Below are 23,830 nucleotides of genomic sequence, written 5' to 3' on the forward strand. Positions count from 1 at the left end.
TATTTTGGCTACCATGGCTAGAAGAATAGATCTCAGTGACTTTGAAAGAGGGGTCACAAAGGAGCATAGGGGGTTTAAAGTGTGTGTGTTTGTGTGTCTCAGTCATCAGATTTCAACCCAATTGAACACTTATGGGAGATTCTGGGATGGCAACAGACTGCGTTTTCCACCACCATCAACAAAACACCAAATGATGGAATTTCTTGTGGAAGAATGGTGTCGCATCCATCCAATAGCGTTCCAGACACTTCTATGCCAAGGTGTATTGAAGTAGTTCTTGCTCATGGTGTTACACGCCCTGGCCATAGAGAGGTTTTTATTCTCTATTTTGGTTAGGCCAGGGTGTGACTAGGGTGGGCATTCTAGTTTCTTTATTTCTATGTTTTCTATTTCTTTGTTTTTGGCCGAGTGTGGTTCCCAATCAGAGGCATCTGTCTATCGTTGTCTCTGATTGGGAATCATACTTAGGCAGCCGTTTTCCTACCTGTGTTTTGTGGGTAGTTGTTTTCTGTTTCGTGTCATTATCTGACAGAACTGGTCTCTTTCGGGTTTTTTCACCTTGTTATTTTGTTCAAGTGGTTTTTTGGTAACTAAATAATCATGAACACTTTCCACGCTGTGCTTTTTTTTAACCTTTATTTTACTAGGCAAGTCAGTTAAGAACAAATTCTTATTTTCAATGACAGCCTAGGAACAGTGGGTTAACTGCCTGTTCAGGGGCAGAACGACAGATTTGTACCTTGTCAGCTCGGGGATTTGAACTTGTAACCTTCCGATTACTAGTCCAATGCTCTAACCACTAGGCTACCCTGCCGCCCCTTTGGTCCACTCCTTCCGACGACATGGTGACCTAACGTCCTATTAAGACACTACAGTATGTTGGATGTTTCCTTTATTTGACAGTTACCTGTATATTGTATTCTCAAAAACATTATTTTATACTAAAAAATAGATATTGTTTAACAGGTCATCTTTTTTTTCTCTCAAAAATATGTTAAATTGACTGCACCCCTGTTTTCAATACTTTTCAACACCTCACCTTGTGAGGATAACGGCACTGAGCCTTTTTCTCAAATGTTTTATGAGATTGGAGAACACATGGGGAGGGATCTTAGACCATTTTTCCAGATCCTTGATATCCTTTGTCTGCACTTCTGGACTGCCCTCTTCAATTCAAACCACAGGTTTTCAAGTCCGGATACAGATGGCCATTGCAAAATGTTGATTTGGTGGTCAATTAACCATTTCTTTGTGGATTTTAATAGGGTTATTGTCTTGTTGGAAGATACACTTGCGGCCAAGGTTTTGGGCTAACATGTAAAGGTACTGGGTAAAGTTCATGATGCAGTTGACCTTAACAAGGGCCCCAGGACCAGTGGAAGCAAAGTAGCCCCATAACATCAAAGATCCACCAGCATATTTTACAGTAGGTATGGGGTTATTTTCTCTAATGCTCATGATAGCCTATTGGGAGTGAACAAGATGGTAGCCAAGCTGGCAGAGCTGCTGATATCTGCTGCTACCAAAACAGAAAATGCAAATGAAGTTGTTCCAAATCCCTGACACAGAGGGAACATCACTCAGATACAATTCCTGAGCGAGACCGGTCCAGTGGTTTCTTACTGAGGAGTTCTCACAATGGCTTACCTAACAACATTTCGTGTGACACCCCAAAACGCTACACAAAGCACAAAACTGCAAAGGCTGCTCCTCTCAAAAAACGTCAGGGAAGCTTACTACTACCAGATCTTCTGTGTGCCTATGTTTACTGTGACATGTCCTACAGCACTTTGTCTGTTACTTTCTGGCTTCTTCCATGTAATCCAAAAGGTCTAATTCCTCATCACCCTTGGATTTGAGTTTCTTTACAGGAAGATGGGATTCATGATGTGATTAAAGTCCAGCTGAGTAGTTACTGCCCTCCTGTGGAAACAATGGGATTAGTCTTCCATTATAATAGTCTGGTCTATGCCATGGAGGGGGTCAAAAGGGGACTTTGGGATGAATCGGAGGATACTATATGAAAGGGAGGAGATACATTACGTGGATACATCATGCGATTATGAGATTCTGTATATGACTTTCAGTACAAACAATAGCAGCTTTCCATTCTAGTCATTACATTTCAGTCCACAGAAGCTTCTGGAGGATTTAAACTGTGTAGAATCCTTACCATACAATAAGTTTAGCAAGTAGGGTAATAGGCCTATAGCTGCACAGAGTCAGAGTGACATACTCTATTGTAGGCCTACACTCTAGATCAACATTCATCATGTATTTATTGAATTAATTAAGTTTATTTTCATAATCATTTAGGCCTACATTACCAAGCAGTGCACAAAAAAGTATTCAATCAAAATGAGTCTATATGAATTTAATTGGCATTGACTTCCTGTCTGTGGCAGCACTGCGCATACACCCTTTTTGTGGGTCTCCTTAGATAACAAAAGACAGGTGTCAACCACAGACAGGTGTGCGCGCAAAGTGAGAATGCAACATTGGTATCCCAATAATAATGTATATAATTATTCTATTTTTAAAATTTTACTATACTGAACAAAAATGTAAACACAACATGTAGTGGTCCCATGTTTCACGAGCTGAAATAAAAGATCCCAGAAATGTTCCATACACACAAAAAATGTATTACTCTCCAATTTTGTGCACAAATTTGTTTACATCCCAGTTAGTGAGCATTTCTCCTTTGCCAAGATAATCCATCCGCTTTACAGGTGTGGCATCTCAAGAAGGTGATTTAACAGCATGATCATTACACAGGTGCACCTTGTGCTGGGGACAATAAAATGCCACTAAAATGTGCAGTTTTGTCACATAACACAATGCCACAGATGTCTCAAGTTTTGAGGGAGCATGCAGTTGGCATGCTGACTGCAGGAACGTCCACCCGAGCTGTTGCCAGAGAATTTAATGTTCATTACTCTACCAAAAGCCACCTCCAACGTTGTTTTAGAGAATTTGGCAGCATGTCCAACCAGCCTCACAACCGCAGACCACGTGTAACCACACCAGCCCAGGACCTCCACATCCGGCTTCTTCACCTGCGGGATCGTCTGAGACCAGCCACTCAGACAGCTGATGAAACTGAGGAGTGTTTCTGTCTGTAATAAAGCCCTTTTGTGGGGAAAAACTCATTCTGGCTGCACCCCTGCCCAGTCTTTTGAAATTCATAGATTAGGGCACAATGAATTTATTCAATTGACTGATTTCCTTATATGAACTGTAGGTCAGTAAAAGTTTATACTGTTACATGTTGAGTTGATATTTTTGTTCAGTATGCATTGGCATCCATGTTTGATTTAGGTAGAGGGTAGCATCTGAAAACGGGATTTAGGCCTAATACATTCTTCTTGTGCACTGCTTGGAACTGTCCACCGATTATGGATAGCCCCCTAGGGCTTAGGGCCTTGGCTACCTTCTGACATGGGAACGTGTGCTAAAGAGGTAGGCCCAGCCAGTCATTTTAGCGTAATACGTCGACGAGATCTAATGTTTGGGTAAGGGATAGCTTCAGGACGGCATCTAAGGGATTCTGTTGGGACATTAATTTGGCCTGGTACAAATCATTCCAATGTCCCAACAGAATCCCGTAGTTGTGGTGGCCCTGAAGTTAGGCAATGGGCACATGGACTAAAAATGGCATAAAACATGTCTTAGGCCTACACACTTAGAAAAGAGGGTTCCAAATGGGTTCTTCAGTTGTCGTCCCCCCCCCCCCCCAAGAGTGTATACACAAAACTGTCTGTAAGATGTCTAACCTTCTTCTGACTCTTCAGTCATCTCTCTTTCATGGCTAGACTACTCTGAATTTTGTGTTCTGTTGTCTTCTGTTCTTTCATTTCTTTAATTAAAAAAGTGTTTAAATGCAGCGCGGTGCCCACGCGGCCATATTCAATCAAGCGTGTTAGTTAACCACCGTGCACGTGAGTTACCGCCGCTGCCGCGTGAGCCCCCACAGTCACACTGTATTTTATTTACCCGAGAAACACCACTGCACCAAACTCATTCAAGAAAAATGAATAGAAAAGAAAACAATATAAACCGCTATTCTCGGGTGGCAGGTCTGTTGTAGTGCTCTGCGGACTAAGTAAATGCCTTGAATGCAGTTGTGGCAACGATTCTCAGAACTAGTGGCGATCCAAGAACTTCACCTCATCTCACAACAGCAACGAGTCATCTGTAGATGTGCTTATAAACAAAGCCACATATCAGTGACTTATGAAGAGCATGTACAGAGCTTTTAATGAATGATGAACGGACATTTTGCATCTTTACGACAAGCAAGTAGGTAGAGTACCACTCTCTGACGTCCGAGAATGATGATTGTCTCACACACACCATACTCTTGTTTATTTATCTTATCGCACTTTTTTGATAGGTTTGAGTAACTGCATCTGTTTTTACAATGGCATATGTGGAGATTGCATGTGAGAGAGACACTTTATTGTAGTATTGTAGTGAGGCAGTATTTGGAAAAACAAGAGTACAGCACATTTAGAAATAGAGAAGAAAATAACAAAATATGTCGCAGATCACTGATAAGCTACTGGGATGTATTGTCTTGTCATTTTATTCTTTTTTTTTCCTTCAAAAAGCTCTCCTTCGTGGGAGGAGTTAGGTGCAACAGCTGGCTCTCTTTACATACTTTTTCGCAGCAGAGACAGACACATCTCCCGAAGCAAAAAAAAAAAGGCGGACGAATGAACAGCAGCATTAAATCTGATCTCGTCTCTCTTTAACACAGGAATTGTATATGATTTGCTTCGAAACACGTTAAGCAAACGACCCAGAGAAGAAATCTACACTTCTGGAAAATGTTCTGGGACATATCTTTTTCCGGATTTGGGAGAACTAGCTACAGATCTTGAACGATTTCCTAGAAAGGTGCAAAGCTATGATGGAAACTCCGTCTGCCCTTGCCCTCCTACTGTACGCTACCTTTATCCATACGTCTATGTTATTACGTTATAATGCAATAACCATAATACACGTGTTTCATTACAGATTCTTAATCAGTCCTGATGTTTGCTATGGAAGGCATGCCTGTTATGGACTGCCTGAAGGACTTCAATCACTGAAGTTGAAGAGGGAGAGAGAAGTGGATTTATCCCATTTTTTTCCTCGGGAGGTACAGGTACCTAGTGGACCACATAGACCAAAGTGATCAACATGTCTATCTGGGTGATCATACCCATCAGCCTTCCTGTCCTCACCATCACTGGGATATGGGTTGTGTAAGTATAACCTAACTAAGAAGTACAAGTAAAAGTCTTCTGTTTTTTTCTTCTTCGGATCTCAACAAGACAAGTATTGTATTGTGTATTCTTGAGGAACCCCAGTCAGATTTCCCTATTGTGTTGTGAGTATATAGAGAGGGTAGGGTATGCTGTCCCAAGGTCTTCCACAATGTGCATAACTGCAGATTGTACCAAATTGTCACCTCTGATACAGTTACAATTCTACAAGCCTGAAACCTTAGTGATCTTCGGTCAAGTTGTCTGTAAAGACAAAGAAAAAACATGGAACTACACCTGAGACTGTTTGAAAGACTGTGTCGAAAAAGTATGAACTTCGTTGAGTTCGAGAAGCCTTAAGTTAAATTAAGTTCAGCTGAAAAATAAGGTGATGGAAAGCCAACATTTCTCTCTATGGCCATGGATTACTTACTGACTGATATGAATCAAACATCTAAATTCAAGCAAATCCTGTTGGGCCTCCCCATCCCTCTATTCACCTAGTGTCTTAATTGCACTCCTGCCACAAAAGTGTTAATTACCCTTTACATTGAAACAACTGGCAATAAAGGCAGCCTGTATGGATGAAATGAGCTAGAAGACCTGTTATTATGGGTTGATGTACCCTTTGGCATCTGTCTGTGGGTTGGATTGAGGTGGTCAGATGGTATCTTGTTCCCTTGGCTGTAATTTTAGAGATGGTTATTGCGAAATATTCATTGGGGATTTATCAGGCCTCTTGAGAATCTATTCCCCCTGCATATTACAAATGTAGTTTGTGAGAAAAGGCAATGAAAAAGCCAAGAAGACGGCCAAAAAAGAGTGAGAGGGACAGCTGAGTTGGAGATTGAGTGGAAGAGTAAGTAAGGAAAGGGATAATAGGTTAAAGAAAGGGAGGGTAAATCAATAAAAAGGCTGTGTACCGTCCCACGTGTTAGCGCCAGCTGTGTGTGACTGGTGTTCAGGCGGAGGGGATGCCTGGGCTTGCTGTGATCACTGCTACAGTGGAATGCACCGCCAGAGGGCCAGAGCAGTAGAGACCCATACCTCTTATTTAACCTTTATTTTACCAGGTTAGTCTCATTGAGACTAGACATCTCTTTTACAAGAGAGACCTCCTGAACATAATATTAGTTCCAGGAAAGTCTCAGAATAGTCATGAGTCAAGCACACCAAGGGCGGACTGGCCATCTGGCATTTTGGGCAAATGCCAGATTGGCTGGTCCATTTTTATCCCAGTGGGCCTATGTAACTCTGATTTTTTGCGTGCAAAATGATCATTGTTTGGCTAATAATGGAGGCCTCAAGGGGAAAAAAATTGCCTGTGTGGGGGACTCAACAAAAAAAAATGGGCCAGTGTGTCAGAAATGCCACGACTGATTTCTGGTCCCAGTCCGCTCCTGAAGTCGAGAGAGGCTCTAATCTAGAGCCTCTCTCTCGAGGCCACATCTCACTTTATGTATCGCATTATTGAGCGGAGCTGAAAGGCTTGATGTTATACAATAGTTTGGTATCACAAAGATAGTAGAACTCTACCTGTAAGACACTTCACCAGACCCGCTCTTCAACTAAACTGGAACTGATCCACTGCAGGACTGAGCTTTTCCTCTGCTATGGTTGGCCTGCTGAACATTTGACGATGAACATGTATTTATGTTTGTATTGCCATTTTAATTTTTAATTTTATGTAAGTTGAACTCATAATTCAGCACGTTGCTGTCATTTGTACAATGTTCGGTTAAAAAAAAACAGCACACATAAAAACATTCTCTCTCTCAGAAGAGATTTGTGCTGTGTAGCCTCACACACAGGAGTTGTCGCACCTTAGTTGTCTGCTCAGAGAGCTTCTGAGATAGATAGGATACATTATGTTTGTCTGCTACCTTATCTGGCAAAGCCACCATGCTTGGGAAGATCATGTGTTTGGACATCTCCTCTCACCTGCCCGTCTTAAGATAAGAAGTTGTTATCCTCGAAAAGTGCTGAGTGACTGGTTACACTTGATGGAATCCCCCCCCCAAAACACACAGACACAAACATCTACACCACAGGCAATAGATACAATAGTTTTGAACAAATAAATATAACATCTTTACAGAATGTCCTAGTTATTTTTTCCCAGGGACCCAGTGGAGTATCAGGTTATACTTGTGAGGTGTGTGGCTTGGCCAGCACTCTCTAGTGCTCCTTGAAATGAAAGAGTGTTTTTGTTGAGGTCATTAAACTCTGGGAATTTCACAGAAGCGCTAGATAACACAACTCTCTAGCTAACTGTTGACTTCAGGTCCTTGCAAATGAGAGAGCGACTCTACAGTAAACCCCTGGACGAGGCCAAGGTCCACAGGCACACCAAATAGAATGGACATTGCAACCCAGCCAAGTCAAGAATGTCACTTCTCAGATCTAGGATCAGATAACCCAAGCCCAAATCGAGGACAAATAATATCTGACCCTGTACCAGCAGTTAGGTGCAACTTCTATCAACTCAGAATTGGGGACTGTGTTGGACACTCTTCAAAAAAAAAAAAGGTTCCGGTTATTCGTCTGTCACCATTAGATAACCCTTTTTGGTTCCAGGTAGTAACTTTTTGGGGATTCAGATTGAGTCCTTTTGGGTTCCATGGAGATCCCTCCGTGGAAAGGGTTCCTCATGGAACCCAAAAGGGTTATTCTACCTGGACCCAAAAGGGTTCTTTCTACCTGGAACTTTTTAGTTTCTAGATACTGTAGGACCTTTTTTTTCTTCTAAAATTACAGCATAAAGGCTTCCTTGTATTCCAAAGGGTGCAGAGAGATCTTAGGTATGCAGGCTGCAATGAGTTTCCATGAGAGATGAGGCACACCCCTTTTTTCATACACATTTTAGGTCGGTTACTGTTTATGTCCACCCTCAACCCTCTCTCTCTCTCTCTCTCTCTCTCTCTCCGGTGTGACAAAACATAGTACATTCTACTGTACCTTATGGAACCCCTCTATCGTGGGCGCTCAATTTTTCTTCACAACCACTTTCAAAAGTTTCCCTGTCTCTCCTGTCTGAGACTGCGATAGTAACCCTGCTTGGCAACCCCTGGCCAGGCTGTTTCTGGACCTGATGTTTCATAGACACTTAACACCTGCCTGCCTGTGGGTTTATGGGTCTACTATTGCCGTACGTAACCCAGAGACCTACACTATAGTATGTTTAGCTTGGGCACAGCATGAGTCCTTTGTCAAAAAGGGTCGTGTATTTACTGTAGGAGAGATGTCTTCAGAGAAGGTCTTATAAAGATTTCATCTGAGTAACTAAGTTAAGCACAACAGAAGTATGCTATTCAATGTGATGTGATGTGTGATCATTAGGGTCCCAAGTTTTCCTAACCAATTATATAGAGAGTTATTACTGGTTAGGCCACATGGCCTCAGCCAATGAGTTGCATTAATTTTAGGTGTGCCCCCTCACGTCTGACAGGATATATGTCAGGATTTCTGCTTTTCTCCAGAAGGTCAACCCCCCTATATTTGTTTGCTCACCTAAGTGAAGGAGGTATCGATAGGCATGACCTAAGCATTGCCGCATTATCATCCCCCGCAATCAATAGATATTGAATAGAGGTTCTCAAACGGTATGGTGAAACCTTTAAACGTCTCTTCATGCTGCTGTGTCGGCATGTTTTTCTTGGGGGGGGTGATCCTCTTTGTGATCTCATCAGAACCCAGTGCCCCATCAGTGTCAGCCTATTATGCAACTCTGTTTTGCGTACATTATGATAGTGAGTGTCCAAGAGAACACCGCGTGATCTGATCCTGATATGTAGTGGTTGAAACCCAATGTTCTCTCTTCAGTAGCCTATTGTCCACCGTCAGATAAGAGACTGCTGCCCCGAGGGATGAACTCTCTGGAGGCGTGGTCGTGTTGTGTTTGGAGCCGGTTAGCGGTTGACAGATAACCTTCAGAGAAAGAGGAATGCATAGTGCAGACCCAGTTTGCTACAGTCAAAGGATGTCCACAAGACATGTACAATTAGACCACTTGGCCATGGAGGTGGCTTGTGCACTAATTCATGCTGTACCCAGCAAACTGGGTCTGGAAACTCGAAACTATGACCCTAATTAATATGTTAATTCCTATGTTATTAAGTGACAAAGGCATCGGAACCACCAACTGATGAGTCTGCAGAACCGTTGTGGGGTTCATAGCATTGGGATGTAGCTATTGCAAGAAACGAAGATTAACATCTAGTTTTGTATTAAGGCTAGTGTAATACACTCCTACATTTTTTTTGTGTGTGTTTTTTTTATTCTATTTTACTAGTTCTGAGCACTCTAACTTGTACCTTGTCGTTCTATTGACTATGTAACACTTGGATAAAAACGTGTCTCTATTTTATTTTCAGATATGCCATGGCCCTCTACAACCAGCATGTCTGCCCCGTGGATAACTGGTACTGTACTTTATGATCAACTCTCTGATGATAATGTTGACTCACCCATAATCAGTGTCATTATCTATAGCAGAAAGGGGAAAGGGGGATACCTTGTAAGTTATACAACTGAATTCGTTCAACTAAAATGCATGAGCTCACCACATGTCATTATCCACAACAAAGAGAACTGATACTCTTCCAGTTGATGTCGTTTTTTTGGGGCTCGGAGATCGAGAAGGATCCCAGTAGGCACACCACGTCATTACAACATGGATAGTTAGGTAATATTTGGTTGAGACGTTGATCAATGAGATTAAAACCTATTCACCCACTCAAAGAAAAAAAGTCTGTGGAATTTCCATCCAACCATTTAAAAGCACAGCACAGTTCAAATGGGAATACATTGTCAGATATTGTGTTTATTTGGTTGAATTGGTTGAATTTGTGAACCCGTTAATAGGCTATTTATTGTATTTCAAAAGTTCTATTGAATTGTGTTTGGTTGTCAACGCAAACAAAGGTCAACATTTGAAGGAGGTGTATCTTCTGCTTGGATAGTTCCACTGTGCCACTGACTTAGTCTGGTTTTTATTCCAGTTTGTCTACAAATGAAAAATTGATATGTTGGATTCACGTCTCCATTTCAACCAAACATCTAAGTTAAAGAATAGTACTAAATCAAACTTTAAATGCACTTTCAATCAAGTTTGATTTGATTTAGTCCTATTCTTTAACTTGTATTATTTTTGGTTGAGATGGAGATGTGAATCCAACATATTGATTATTAATTTGTAGACAAACTGGAATTAAAACCAGACTCAGTGGCACAGATGGAATTATCCAAGCAGAAGATCCTGCTTCAAATGTCAAATCAAATGTTATTTGTCACATACACGGGGTTAGCAGATGTTAATGCGAGTGTAGCGAAATGCTTGTGCTTCTAGTTCCGACAATGCCGTAATAACGAATGAGTAATCTAACCTAACAATTCCACAACTACTACTTTATACACATACGTGTAAAGGGATAAAGAATATGTACATAAAGATATATGAATGAGTGATGGTACCGAACGGCATAGGCAAGATGTAGTAGATGGTATCGAGTACAGTATATACATATGAGATGAGTAATGTAGGGTATGTAAACAGTGGCATAGTTTAAAGTGGCTAGTGAAACATGTATTACATAAAGATGCAGTAGATGATATAGAGTACAGTATATACATATACATATGAGATGAGTAATGTAGGGTATGTAAACATTATATTAAGTAGCATTGTTTAAAGTGGCTAGTGATATATTTTTTACATCAATTTCCATCCATTCCATTATTAAAGTGGCTGGAGTTGAGTCAGTATGTTGGCAGCAGCCACTCAATGTTAGTGGTGGCTGTTTAACAGTCTGATGGCCTTGAGATAAAAGCTGTTTTTCAGTCTCTCTGTCTCTGCTTTGATGCACCTGTACTGACCTCGCCTTCTGGATGATAGCGGGGTGAACAGGCAGTGGCTCGGGTGGTTGATGTCCTTGATGATCTTTATGGCCTTCCTGTGACATCGGGTGGTGTAGGTGTCCTGGATGGCAGGTAGTTTGCCCCCGGTGATGCGTTGTGCAGACCTCACTACCCTCTGGAGAGCCTTACGGTTGTGGGCGGAGCAGTTGCCGTACCAGGCGGTGTTACAGCCCGACAGGATGCTCTCGATTGTGCATCTGTAGAAGTTTGTGAGTGTTTTTGGTGACAAGCCGAATTTCTTCAGCCTCCTGAGGTTGAAGAGGCGCTGCCGCGCCTTCTTCACAACGCTGTCTGTGTGGGTGGACCAATTCAGTTTGTCCGTGATGTGTACGCCGAGGAACTTAAAACTTACTACCCTCTCCACTACTGTCCCATCGATGTGGATAGGGGGGTGCTCCCTCTGCTGTTTCCTGAAGTCCACAATCATCTCCTTTGTTTTGTTGACGTTGGTTATTTTCCTGACACCACACTCCGAGGGCCCTCACCTCCTCCCTTTAGGCCGTCTCGTCGTTGTTGGTAATCAAGCCTACTACTGTGGTGTTGTCCGCAAACTTGATGATTGAGTTAGAGGCATGCATGGCCACGTAGTCGTGGGTGAACAGGGAGTACAGGAGAGGGCTCAGAACGCACCCTTGTGGGGCCCCAGTGTTGAGGATCAGTGGGGTGAAGATGTTGTTACCTACCCTCACCACCTGGGGGCGGCTCGTCAGGAAGTCCAGTACCCAGTTGCACAGGGCGGGGTCGAAACCCAGGGTCTCGAGCTTAATGACGAGTTTGGAGAGTACTATGGTGTTAAATGCTGAGCTGTAGTCGATGAACAGCATTCTCACATAGGTATTCATCTTGTCCAGATGGATTAGGGCAGTGTGGTTGCGATTGCGCCGTCTGTGGACTTATTGGGGCGGTAAGCAAATTGGTGTGGGTCTAGGGTGTCAGGTAGGGTGGAGGTGATATGGTCCTTGACTAGTCTCTCCAAAGCACTTCATGATGACGGAAGTGAGTGCTACGGGGCGGTAGTCATTTAGCTCAGTTACCTTTGCTTTCTTGGGAACAGGAACAATGGTGGCCCTCTTGAAGCATGTGGGAACAGCAGACTGGGATAAGGATTGATGTTTATCCACGTAGATATACGTTGATATTTGGTTGCATTGACAACCAAAAAGAATTCAATATCACTAAATATCATTACATTTAAAATCAACTAGAGCTTTAAACTCTAGGCCTACATGTTGTCTATTTCCTGGGTTGAATTGAAATGATAGTTGTTGTTGACTTTGTAAATGCTATATCGGCGTAAATAGCATAATTTATGATATGAGTGATAAAGTATGGTCACATTTAATTTGTTCTGTTTAACCTACCCTTTGAAATCAACAGTGAATCTATTTACTTTATAAGTGGAGACCTCTCAACAATCCTTCTCACAATAGCACCATGTTAATAGTAAGTGACAAATATCATACAGTAGCTAAGCAGGGCTGGGCTTGGCTTAAACATTGGATGGGAGACCTAAAGGTAGCTGTAGATAGATCCATTTTCCAAACGTTGAAGATCAGACGTTGTTTTAGGTTTGTCTATGTTGAAGTTTGGTTACCATTATGACATAATCCTGTGGTTGAAATGTCACCCTCAAAAGACTCGCATAATAACAGTTGATTACTTTTTTCAAATTCAATGTATTTTCCATATAGATTCCATGTTGCAATACGTTGACAATTTACATTGAAACAACGTTGATTCAATCAGTTTGTGCCTAGTAGGATAACGGTTGCCCAAACTTTAACTGTTGTGTCGTCACTGATTTGGTTTGTTATTGAAAATTGATTTATTTGTAAAGGTGATAACCCCAGAAAAGGTATTGCTGTTATCCTCGTAGGCTTGTAGGGTATGATGTTACGGCATAGTTTGTATCTACGTGGATAAACATCACACTAGGTACATGGTGTGTTTAGCAGGTCCTAAACACACCATGAATCAAATCAAAATCAAATTGTATTTGTCACATGCGCCGAATACAACGGGTGTAGACTTTACCATGAAATCCTTACGACCCCTTCCCAACAACGCAGAGTTAAAAAGGAATAATGAAATAAAACTAAAAATAGTAACATTAGAGGAATAAAATACACAAGAATGGCGTTATATACAGGAAGTACCAGTACAAGATCAATGAGCAGGGGGACGAGATATTTGAGGTAGATACAGTTGAAGTCGGAAGTTTACATTCACCTTAGACAAATACATTTAAACTCAGTTTTTCACAATTCCTGACATTTAATCCTAGTAAAAATTCCCTGTCTTAGGTCAGTTAGGATCACCACTTTCTTTTAAGAATGTGAAATGTCAGGATAATAGTAGAGAGAATGATTTATTTCAGCTTTTATTTCTTTCATCACATTCCCAGTGGGTCAGAAGTTTACATATACTCAATTATTATTTGGTAGCATTGCCTTCTTGCCTCCTTTTTTATGGCGGTTTTGGAGCAGTGGCTTCTTCCTCGCTGAGCGGCCTTTCAGGTTATGTTGATATATAACTCGTTTTACTGTGGATATAGATACTTTTGTACCTGTTTTCTCCAGCATCTTCACAAGGTCCTTTGCTGTTGTTCTGGGATTGATTTGCACTTTTCGCACCAAAGTACGTTCATCTCTAGGAGACAGAACGCATCTCCTTTCTGAGCGGTATGACAGCTGAGTGGTCCCATGGTGTTTATACTTGTACAGATGAACGTGGTACCTTCAGACATTTGGAAATTGCTCCCAAGGATGAATCACACCAGTGTAGGTCTACATTTTTTTTTCTGAGGTCTTGGCTGATTTCTTTTGATTTTCCCATGAAGTCAAGCAAAGAGGCAATGAGTTTGAAGGTAGGCCTTGAAATACATTCATGAGTACACCTCCTATTGGCTCAAATTATGTCAATCGCCTATCAGAAGCTTCAATGACATAATTTTCTGGAATTTTTCAAGCTGTTTAAAGGCACAGTCAACTTAGCTTATGTAAACTTCTGACCCACTAGCATTTTAATACAGTGAATTATAATTGAAATAATCTGTCTGTAAACAACTGTTGGAAAAATTACATGTGTCATGAACGTAGCAGATGTCCAAACCGACTTGCCAAAACTATAGTTTGTTAATAAGACATTTGAGGAGTGGTTCGAAAAACGAGTTTTAAGGACTCCAACATAAGTGTATGTAAACTTCTGACTTCAACTGTACGTGAAGGCAGGGTAAAGTGACTAGGCACCTAGATAGATAATAATAGGAGTAAAATAAAAACAGAGTAGGAGCAGCATATGATGAGTGTGTGTGTAGGTCTGTTTGTGTTTTGTCGGTATGCGTGTGTGTTTTACGTGTGCATATGTAGTGAATGTGTGTGGGTTTGTGTGGGAGTGTCAGTGTAATGTGTGTGAGTGAGTGTGTATGTAGTGTGTATATAATCTTGTGAGTGTGCATAGAATCACTGCAAGATAAGGTCAGTGCAGATAGTTTGGTTAACCTTTTAATGAACTATTTAGCAGTCTTATGGCTTGGGGGTAGAAGCTGTCTCGTCTTGGTCTGAAAACCGATGCGCCGGTATTGTTTTCTGGACAGTAGCAGAGTGAACAGTTTATGACTGGGGTGGCAGGAGTCTTTCGCAATTTTTCGGGCCTTCCTCTGACACCACCTGATCTAGAGTTCCTGGATTGCAGGGAGTGATTTACTGGGCTGTCCTCACCACCCTCTGTAGCGGTGATGCAATGCTGTATGTCAAGATGCTCTTGATGGTGCAGCTGTAGAACTTTTGAGGATCTGAGGGCCCATGACAAATCTTTTCAGCCTCTTAGGGGGGGAAGAAGCGCTGTCGTGTCCTCTTCACGACTGTGCATGTGTGTGGACAAGATATAATTGTACTGGAGGGGATGGCCGCCATTTTATGGGCTCCTGACCAATTGTGCTATTTTGTGTGTGTTTTTGTCCTGTTTTTAACTTTTTTTGTAGATAATGTTTCCGCCATCTTTTCCTATGATGAAAAAGAGCGTCTGGACATCAGAACAGCGATAACTCACCTCAAACTGGACGAGGATTTTTTATTTAATGCGTTGGACACGAAGGATATACTGCTCTTCCCGGACCAGGCCCAAATCCCCATCATTCGTATGAAGAGGAGACGCCATTACAGAGGTCGAAGAGCTGGATGCCTGGCGAGACTGCGTAGGCGAGTGGTTAATCTGCCTTTACCATCTGTTCTACAGGCGAACGCTGGAGAATAAACTGGATGAGCCCCGTTCAAGACTATCCTATCAAAGGGATATTCAAAATTGTAATATCCTATGTTTCACCGAGTCGTGGCTGAACAAGGACATGGACAATATACAGTTAGCTGGGTTTTCCGTGCCTTCGGCAAGACAGAACAGCAGCCTCTGGTAAGATCGTAGGCGGTGGTGTGCGTCTCTTTGTCAACAACAACTGGTGCACGATCTTTAATATTAAGGTTTTGCTCGCCTGAGTTAGTGTACCTCCTGATAAACTGTAGACCATACTATTTACCAAGAGAGTTTTCATCTATATTCTTTGTAGAGGTCTATTTACCACCACAAACCGATGCTGGCACTAAGGCCGCACTCAATGAGCTGTATACGGTCATAAGCAAACAAGAAGGTGCTAATCCAGAAACGATCACCTTTACTCCCCACAGAGACATGTACAAAGCTCTCTCTTGCCCTCCATTTGGCAAATCTGACAATACCTATCCTCTATTCTATTCTGTCCTCCTGATTCCTGTTTAGAAGCGAAAACTCAAACAGGAAGTACCAATGACGCCCTCAATACGGAAGTGGTCCGATGAAGCAGATGCTAAGCTACTGGACTCTTTCGCTAGCACAGACTATATGTTCCGGGATTCCTCCAATGACATTGAGGAGTACACCCCATCAGTCACTGGCTTCATAAATAAGTGCATCGACGACAACGCCCCCACAGTGAACGTAAGTACATATCCCAACCAGAAGCCATGGATTACAGGCAGCCTACCAAACAAGCAAAGCATCAATACAGGACTAAGATCAAATCCTACTACACCGGCTCAGACGCTCGTCGGATGTGGCAGGGCTTGCAAACTATCGAGCTACCCAGTGACGCAAGCCTACCATATGAGCTAAATGTCTTCTATGAACACTACAGCTCCATCAATGCGGATGGGGGTGTGCTCTACCCTCTTTCTCCTGTAGTCTATGATGAGCTCCTTAGTCTTACTGACATTGAGGGAGAGGTTGTTGTCCTGGCACCACACTGCTAAGTCTATGACCTCCTCCCTGTAGGCTGTCTCGTCGCCGTCGGTGATCAGGCCTACCCCCGTTGTGTCATCAGAAAACTTGATGGTGTTCAAGTCGTGCATGGCCAAGTAGTTGTGGAGAACAGGGAGTACAGGAGGGAACTAGGCACACACCCCCGAGGGGCCCCCTTATTGTGGGTCAGCGTGGCGGAGGTGTTGTTGCCTACCCTCATCACCTGGGCTCGGTCATCAGGAAGTCCAGGATTCACTTGCAGTGGGAGATGTTCTGTTCTAGGGTCCCCAGCTTGGTGATGAGCTTGGAGTGGACTATAGTGTTGAACGCTGAGCTGTAGTCTATGAACAGCATTCTCACATAGTTATTTATCCTCTTGTCCAGGTGGGAGAAGGCAGTGTGAAGTGCACTTGAGTTTTCATCAGCTGTGGATCTGTTGACGCGGTATAAAAATTGGAGTGGGTCCAAGGTGTCTGGGATGATGGTGTTTATATGTGGCATGACCAGCCTTTCAAAGCACTTCATAATTACAGGTGTGAGTGCTTCAGGGCAATAGTATTTTAGGCAGGTTAGCTTGGAGTTCTTGAGAACAGGGACAATGGTGGTGAACTTGAAACATGTTGGGATTACAGACTGGGACAAGGATATACATTTGAGTCTAGACACATGCCACTTGATCTGTGCCTGCTTTGAGAATGCACCCTGGTATTCCATCTTGCCCGGCGGCCTTGCGAGTGTGAACCTGTTTAAACATTTTACTCATATCGGCCATGGAGAAAGAGAACACACAGTCGTCTGGACCAGCATGGGCTTTCACGCAAGACCCCGTATTTTATTCCTCGACGCGAGCTTAAGAGGCATTTAGCTTGTTGAGGAGTTCTTCATCACTGGGAATCTCACGTCTGGGTTTCCCTTTGTAATCTGTTGACGTCTGCTAGCCCTGCCTCATACGATAACCGTTGAAGCAGGTTTAATAGGATTCCACCTTCCTCCTATATTGTCATTTTGCTTGTTTGATGTCTCGTTGGAGGTCATAGCGGGCTTTCTTGTATGCACCATATCCGTGTCTCGTTCCTTGTAAGCTGAGCATGGATATTGCCAAGCATGGATATTGCCTGTAATCCATGGTTTTTGATTTGTATATGTTCGATGAAGCCTGTGACTGATGTGGTAAACTCCTCAATGTTATTGGACGAATCCCGGAACATATTCCAGTCTGTACTAGCAAAACAATCTTGTAGCCTTGCGTCTGCTTCATCGGAAGCAGGAGTATAGAGTCGTGGTCAGATTAGCCGAAGGGAGAACGAGGGAGGGCCTGTGTTTCTGTGTGTAGAATTAAGTAAACTAGTGGCGCAGGAGATGTGATGATAAAGTGAGGTAGAATGTTTTTAAGTCTCCCCATGCGGACACAGGGGACCATTATGTTATTTCGGCCAAAAGTACCACACACAGTTGTACAGTTGTAGACTTCCACTCAAGACAATCAGAAGCAATTTCAGTAATTCTATCATCTTTATCAAAACCCCAAAATTCCTGCAAACTGATTTTGAACGGTTATGAACCAGCTCTTGCAAAAGGGCAAGAGAAACCGTACCTTCTCAACAAGTCTGCTTGTTCAACATTAATTCGGGAGAAATTTGATAATTTATGGCTGGCTCGTTTCACAAGAGGGAATAGTCCATCTTTTCTCAGCCTACATCAACAAGGCCCCTCTCTAGACTTCCTGAGCCCGACTGCCTTATTCAAACATAGTGAGGCATGAGAGAAACGGCGTGAGGGAGAAATGGAGAGAGGAGGGAGATGGAGACAAATTTGGAGAACATAGAGAGAAATAATATGGGAGAGGGGAGAAACGAGAGCATGTGGAGAGAGAGAGAGGAGTAATGGGTTAATTATGGGAAAGCAGGGATGGGAAGCAACGTTTTGGGGAAAGGCAATAGCATGCAAATTCTTTTAGGAGTGGGAGAATGACTTCTGTGGTATGTGTGAAGTAAACAGGGATTAAACATGCCAGGGTGCTACATTAATTCCAAGCTATTCCCACAAGCAGCAAGCAAAAACAAACAACTATTCCAAACCCATACCTGCACTATACCTGGACATACCACTATACCTGGACATTTGACTGTAAGGAGCATTCTACTGACACTCCTTAATCAGGGAATTCCAATCAAAGTTCATTGGTCGCGTACACAGTTTAGTGGATGTTATAGCGGGTGCGGTGAAATGCTTAAGTAGCGAGTTCTTAACAATCCAATAAGATGCCAAACAAGTACACAAATAATCACTTTAAAATGTTTTTGATGGGCCTCTCGGGTGGCGCAGTGGTTAAGGGCGCTGTACCGCAGCGCCAGCTGTGCCATCAGAGACTCTGGGTTCACGCCCAGACTCTGTCGTAACCGGCCGCAACCGGGAGGTCCGTGGGGCGACGCACAATTGGCCTAGCGTCGTCCGGGTTAGGGAGGGTTTGGCCGGTAGGGATATCCTTGTCTCATCGCGCACCACAACTCCTGTGGCGGGCCGGGTGCAGTGCGCGCTAACCAAGGTTTCCAGGTGCACGGTGTTTCCTCCGACACATTGGTGTGGCTGGCTTCCGGGTTGGATGCGCGCTGTGTTAAGAAGCCGTGCGGCTTGGTTGGGTTGTGTATCAGAGGACGCATGACTTTCAACCTTTGTCTCTCCCGAGCCCATACGGGAGTTGTAGCGAAGAGACAAGATAGTAGCTACTAAAACAATTGGATACCACGAAATTGGGGAGAAAAAGGGGTCAAATTTAAAATAATTTAAATTTGTATAAATATTCTAGAAATCATACAAGATAAAGTGTACTCTGATCAGTAGACAGACACATGTAATACAACAGTACCTGCGTCAATGTTCTTCAAAGCACCCATCAACAAATACAGTCATCCATCAAGTGGGAGGCTGCCAGGCAGGCTCCCATCCCATGTCATGCCTCAGCCGGGTTGTCAGGCTCCCATGCCTCAGCCGGCTCATCACGCTCACATCCCAAGTCATGCCTCAGACGGCTCATCAGGCTCCCACGCCTCAGCCGGCTCGTCAGGCTCCCACACCTCAGCGGGATCGTCAGGCTCCCATGCCTCAACCGACTCGTCAGACTCCCATGTCTCAGCTGGCCCGTCAGGCTTGCCCAGGTGGGACGGGGACGGGGGTACTGTCACACCTGCTCCCGCTCGCTCAAGGGCGCCAGACTCACCATCATTACGTGCACCAGCGCATCTTTGGATTCACCTGGACTCCATTACTTTATTGATTGCCCTTCCTATATCTGTCTGTTCCTTGGTTTGATCCCTGTGTCAGCATTATTGTCGTTATGTTTCCCCTGTTCAGACGCTGTCCTTGTTTGTTGCTTGTCAGTTATTTATTAAATGTTCACTCCCTGTACTTGCTTCTCGTCTCCCAGTGTCTGTCCTCACAATAGTGTTATGCGAGATGTGTTTACTTTAGTAGTGGTGGGTGTTCGGTGGGGACGCATTCTGATCCAGACTTTGCATGTGTCGAAGCATAACTAATGAGTGACTTTATGCTCTCATCTCACCTCACAAAGGTCACACAGTCCATTCAGGATAGCCACCTGTCTTAGGCGGATTATGCAATAGTTCCATCTGCAAATATGCCTTAATAAGGAATACAATTCCCTCAGAAAAGTTATCCACTGGGCACAGATGTCAGTTCAACGTCTAGTTTTGATTTACATTTGGTTGAGTTGTCAACTAACATGAATTTAACGTGAAATCAACAAAAAAAGTTGGGCGAAAAAAAGTCTAAATTCCCTTACGTTGATTACTTTTTGCAAATCCAATTAGTTTTCCTTGTTGATGCAACTTCATCAAATTGTATTATTTTGTTGAAATGACATGGAAACAACGTTGATTCACCTAGTTTTTGCCCAGTGGGTAAAGTATGTTCCATTTGATAGCAAAAGTGTAAAGTATTCCACTGGATGTCATAAGGTGAAAGCACCAATTTGTAAGTCGCTCTGGATAAGAGCGTCTGCTAAATGACTTAAATGTAAATGTAAATGTAAAGGTCTATGTTTTTTTCTTTCATCCAGGCTGTATAATCAGTCGTGTGAGGAGAAGCTGTCTCTACAGAGGGGTCCTGAGCTGTGCTGTACCCTGGACAATGTCCCACTCATCAGGTCAGTACCGTATTACACTGTCTGTACTAGAGGTCGACCGATTATGATTTTTCAATACCGATACCAATTATTGGAGGCCCAAAAGGGCCGATACCGATTAATCAGCCGATTATTATTATTATTATTTTTTAAAGTTTGTAATAATGACAATTACAACAATACTGAATTAACACTTATTTTAACTTAATATAAAACATCAATAAAATCAATTTAGCCTCAAATAAATAATGAAACATGTTAAATTTGGTTTAAATAATGCAAAAACAAAGTGTTGGAGAAGAAAGTAATATGTGCCATGTAAAAATGTGTGCCATGTAAAAAAGCTAACGTTTAAGTTCCTTGCTCAGAACATGAGAACATATGAAAGTTGGTGGTTCCTTTTAACATGAGACTTCAATATTCCAAGGTAAGAGGTTTTAGGTTCTAGTTAATATAGTATTTATAGGACTATTTCTCTCTATACCATTTGTATTTCATATATCTTTGACTATTGGATGTTCTTATAGGCACTATAGTATTGCCAGTGTAACAGTATAGCTACCGTCCCCCTCCTCGCCCCTACCTGAGCTCGAACCAGGAACACATCGACAACAGCCACACCCGAAGCATCGTTACCCATCGCTCCACAAAAGCCACGGCACTTGCAGCTCAAGGGGAATAACTACTCTAAATCTAAAAGCGAGTGACGTTTGAAACAGTATTAGCGCACCCAGCTAACTAGCTGGCCATTTCACATTGGTTACACCAGCCATTAGGCTGATAGGCTTGAAGTCATAAACAGCGCTGTGCTTGCGAAGAGCTCCTGGCAAAACGCACCAAAGTCCTGTTTGAATGAATGATTACGGGCCTGCTGCTGCTCAGTCAGACTGCTCTATCAAATCAGACTTAATTATAGCATAATAACACACAGAAATACGAGCCTTTGGTCATTAATATGATCGAATCCGGAAACTATCATTTTGAAAACAAAGCGTTTATTATTTCAGTGAAATACGGAACCGTTCGGTATTTTGTCTGGGTGGCATCCCTAAGTCTAAATATTCTTGTTACATTGCACAACCTTCAATGTATGTCATAATTATGTAAAATTCTGGCAAATTAGTTCGCAATGAGCCAGGCAGCCCAAACTGTTGCATATACCCTGACTCTGCGTGCAATGAACGCAAGAGAAATGACACAATTTCACCTGGTTAATATTGCCTGCTAAACTGGATTAGTAGTTATAACTAGTGATTATGATTGATTGTTTTTTATAAGATAAGTTTAATGCTAGCTAGCAATTTACCTTGGCTTCTACTGCATCCGCGTAACAGGCAGCCTACTCTTGGAGTGCAATGGTTAGACCGTTGGACTAGTTAACTGTGCGATTGCAAGACTGGAACCCTGAGCTGACAAGGTGAAAATCTGTCATTCTGCCCCTGAACAAGGCAGTTAACCCACAGTTCCTAGGCAGTCATTGAAAATAAGAATGTGTTCTTAACTGACTTGCCTAGTTAAATAAAAGGTATAAAAAAATATTTTAAAATAATCGGAAATCGGCGCACAAAAATACCGATTTCCGATTGTTATGAAAACTTGAAATCGGCCCTAATTAATCGGCCATTCCGATTAATCGGTTGACCTCTAGTCTGTACCATGCTGTACTGTTTCATTCCTATTTACCTCCGCACACTAACAGAAGCCTACACTGCATATGTACACAGTACCAGTAAACAACTATGCTACACTATATACAATTTGCCCTGTGAGTTGAGCTGCATGATGTTGTTTGGTTGAGGTCGAGGTCATCCATTGTGTTAAACGAATGATCAATGCATCTGCCATTTACCATTACAGAAAGCAAGCGCATGGTGTACATAAAGTGAATGTACATAACAGGCAGCAAGGAGAGCAAGGTCTTCATGGCCTGTTGCTGCTGTCATTAAATATCCCCTATTGTCTTTTTCATCTTTATGTTTTCCTTCTTATGTAGCCTGGGTTTCACTAGTCTGGCTAACACCTAACTCTCAAAGTCCTCCTGTTGTCAGAGTCTGGGATGGCTATTTGATGTTGTCGGCACAAAGTGTCAATGACGAAGGGGGCTGTGCTTTTACTGGTTTGCTCTCTGTGTCTTCCTCAATCAAACACGCACAGCAAAACACAGACCTCGAGCACCCGCCCCCCTTCCATCACAACTGTTAGATTTTAAAATTCAAACAACGAGAGGTCTAAAATATTTGAGGTCTAAAATATTTGAGAGAGCCAATCAAACCCGCCGCACAATTTCTGAGCGAATATCGCATTAAAAAACGGCCTCCTTTCCAGACTAGTGTGTTCACAGCTCTCCCTGCGCCGTGAGTCACGTGGGTCGCGTCTGCCAGGCTAAGTTTTCACCCCCGTCATCTACAGAATAACAGGAATATGTCTACACAACACACAGCTTGTCCTTGGCTGTGTGGTTTGTGCGTGCGTGTTTGTTAAATGTGTGTGTGCGTGCGTGCGTGAGAGAGATAGCGAGATATGCACACACTTACTGGCCTGGCACTGGCAGGAAGTGAAACATTTTGTTTAGTGGATCCTCTGTGAGCCTTTGAAACGTCACAATGGTGACAAGACAAATGTCAACAAGAAGTGTTATGCTTGATGTTTACTAGTCACTTTGTATGTGTGATCTTTTATGAAGGCTTTAGTCTGTGGGTGGGTGACTGGGTTTCTGTGCACTGGTCACGGGTTTTGTACTGTGAAATGTTTTGACCTGTGTGTGGGAAAGTGAGATATTGTTTTTCCCATGTTCGGATTCTCTCAATGATCTACACATGCTCCTTGATCCATGCATGTTTTCCTCAATAACCTCTCATCTGCACGGATCTGAAAACACAGGATAGGTGAATGCAATGCGGTGGACACCTACGGGGACTTTTACATATACAGTTGAAGTCTGACGTTTACATACACTTAGGTTGGAGTCAATAAAACTTGTTTTTCAACCACTCTACAAATGGATTTTTAACAAACTATAGTTTTGGCAAGTCGGTTAGGACATCTACTTTGTGCATGACACAAGTCATTTTTCCAACAATTGTTTACAGACAGATTATTTCACTTATAATTCACTGTATCACAATTCCAGTGGGTCAGAAGTTGACTGTGCCTTTAAACAGCTCGGAAAATTCCAGAAAATGATGTCATGACTTTAGAAGCTTCTGATAGGCTAATTGACATAATTTGAGTCAATTGGAGATGTACCTGTGGA

General features: G+C 42.6%; 1 protein-coding gene across 1 annotated transcript in view; it reads left to right on the forward strand.

The window, feature by feature from the left end:
• The first annotated feature begins 4,693 nt into the window (after positions 1-4,693).
• LOC115106505 (transmembrane protein 150A-like) overlaps positions 4,694-23,830 on the forward strand; it is a 33,889-nt gene continuing 14,752 nt past the window's right edge. Inside the window, exons 1-4 of the mRNA XM_029629303.2 lie at positions 4,694-4,902; positions 5,023-5,252; positions 9,626-9,673; positions 20,512-20,598. Coding sequence (XP_029485163.1) covers positions 5,188-5,252; positions 9,626-9,673; positions 20,512-20,598 — 200 coding nt within the window. The 5' untranslated portion in view covers positions 4,694-4,902; positions 5,023-5,187. The remainder of the gene's footprint in view (positions 4,903-5,022; positions 5,253-9,625; positions 9,674-20,511; positions 20,599-23,830) is intronic.

This window comes from Oncorhynchus nerka, linkage group LG23, assembly GCF_034236695.1.
Source record: "Oncorhynchus nerka isolate Pitt River linkage group LG23, Oner_Uvic_2.0, whole genome shotgun sequence".
Classification (NCBI taxonomy): domain Eukaryota; kingdom Metazoa; phylum Chordata; class Actinopteri; order Salmoniformes; family Salmonidae; genus Oncorhynchus; species Oncorhynchus nerka.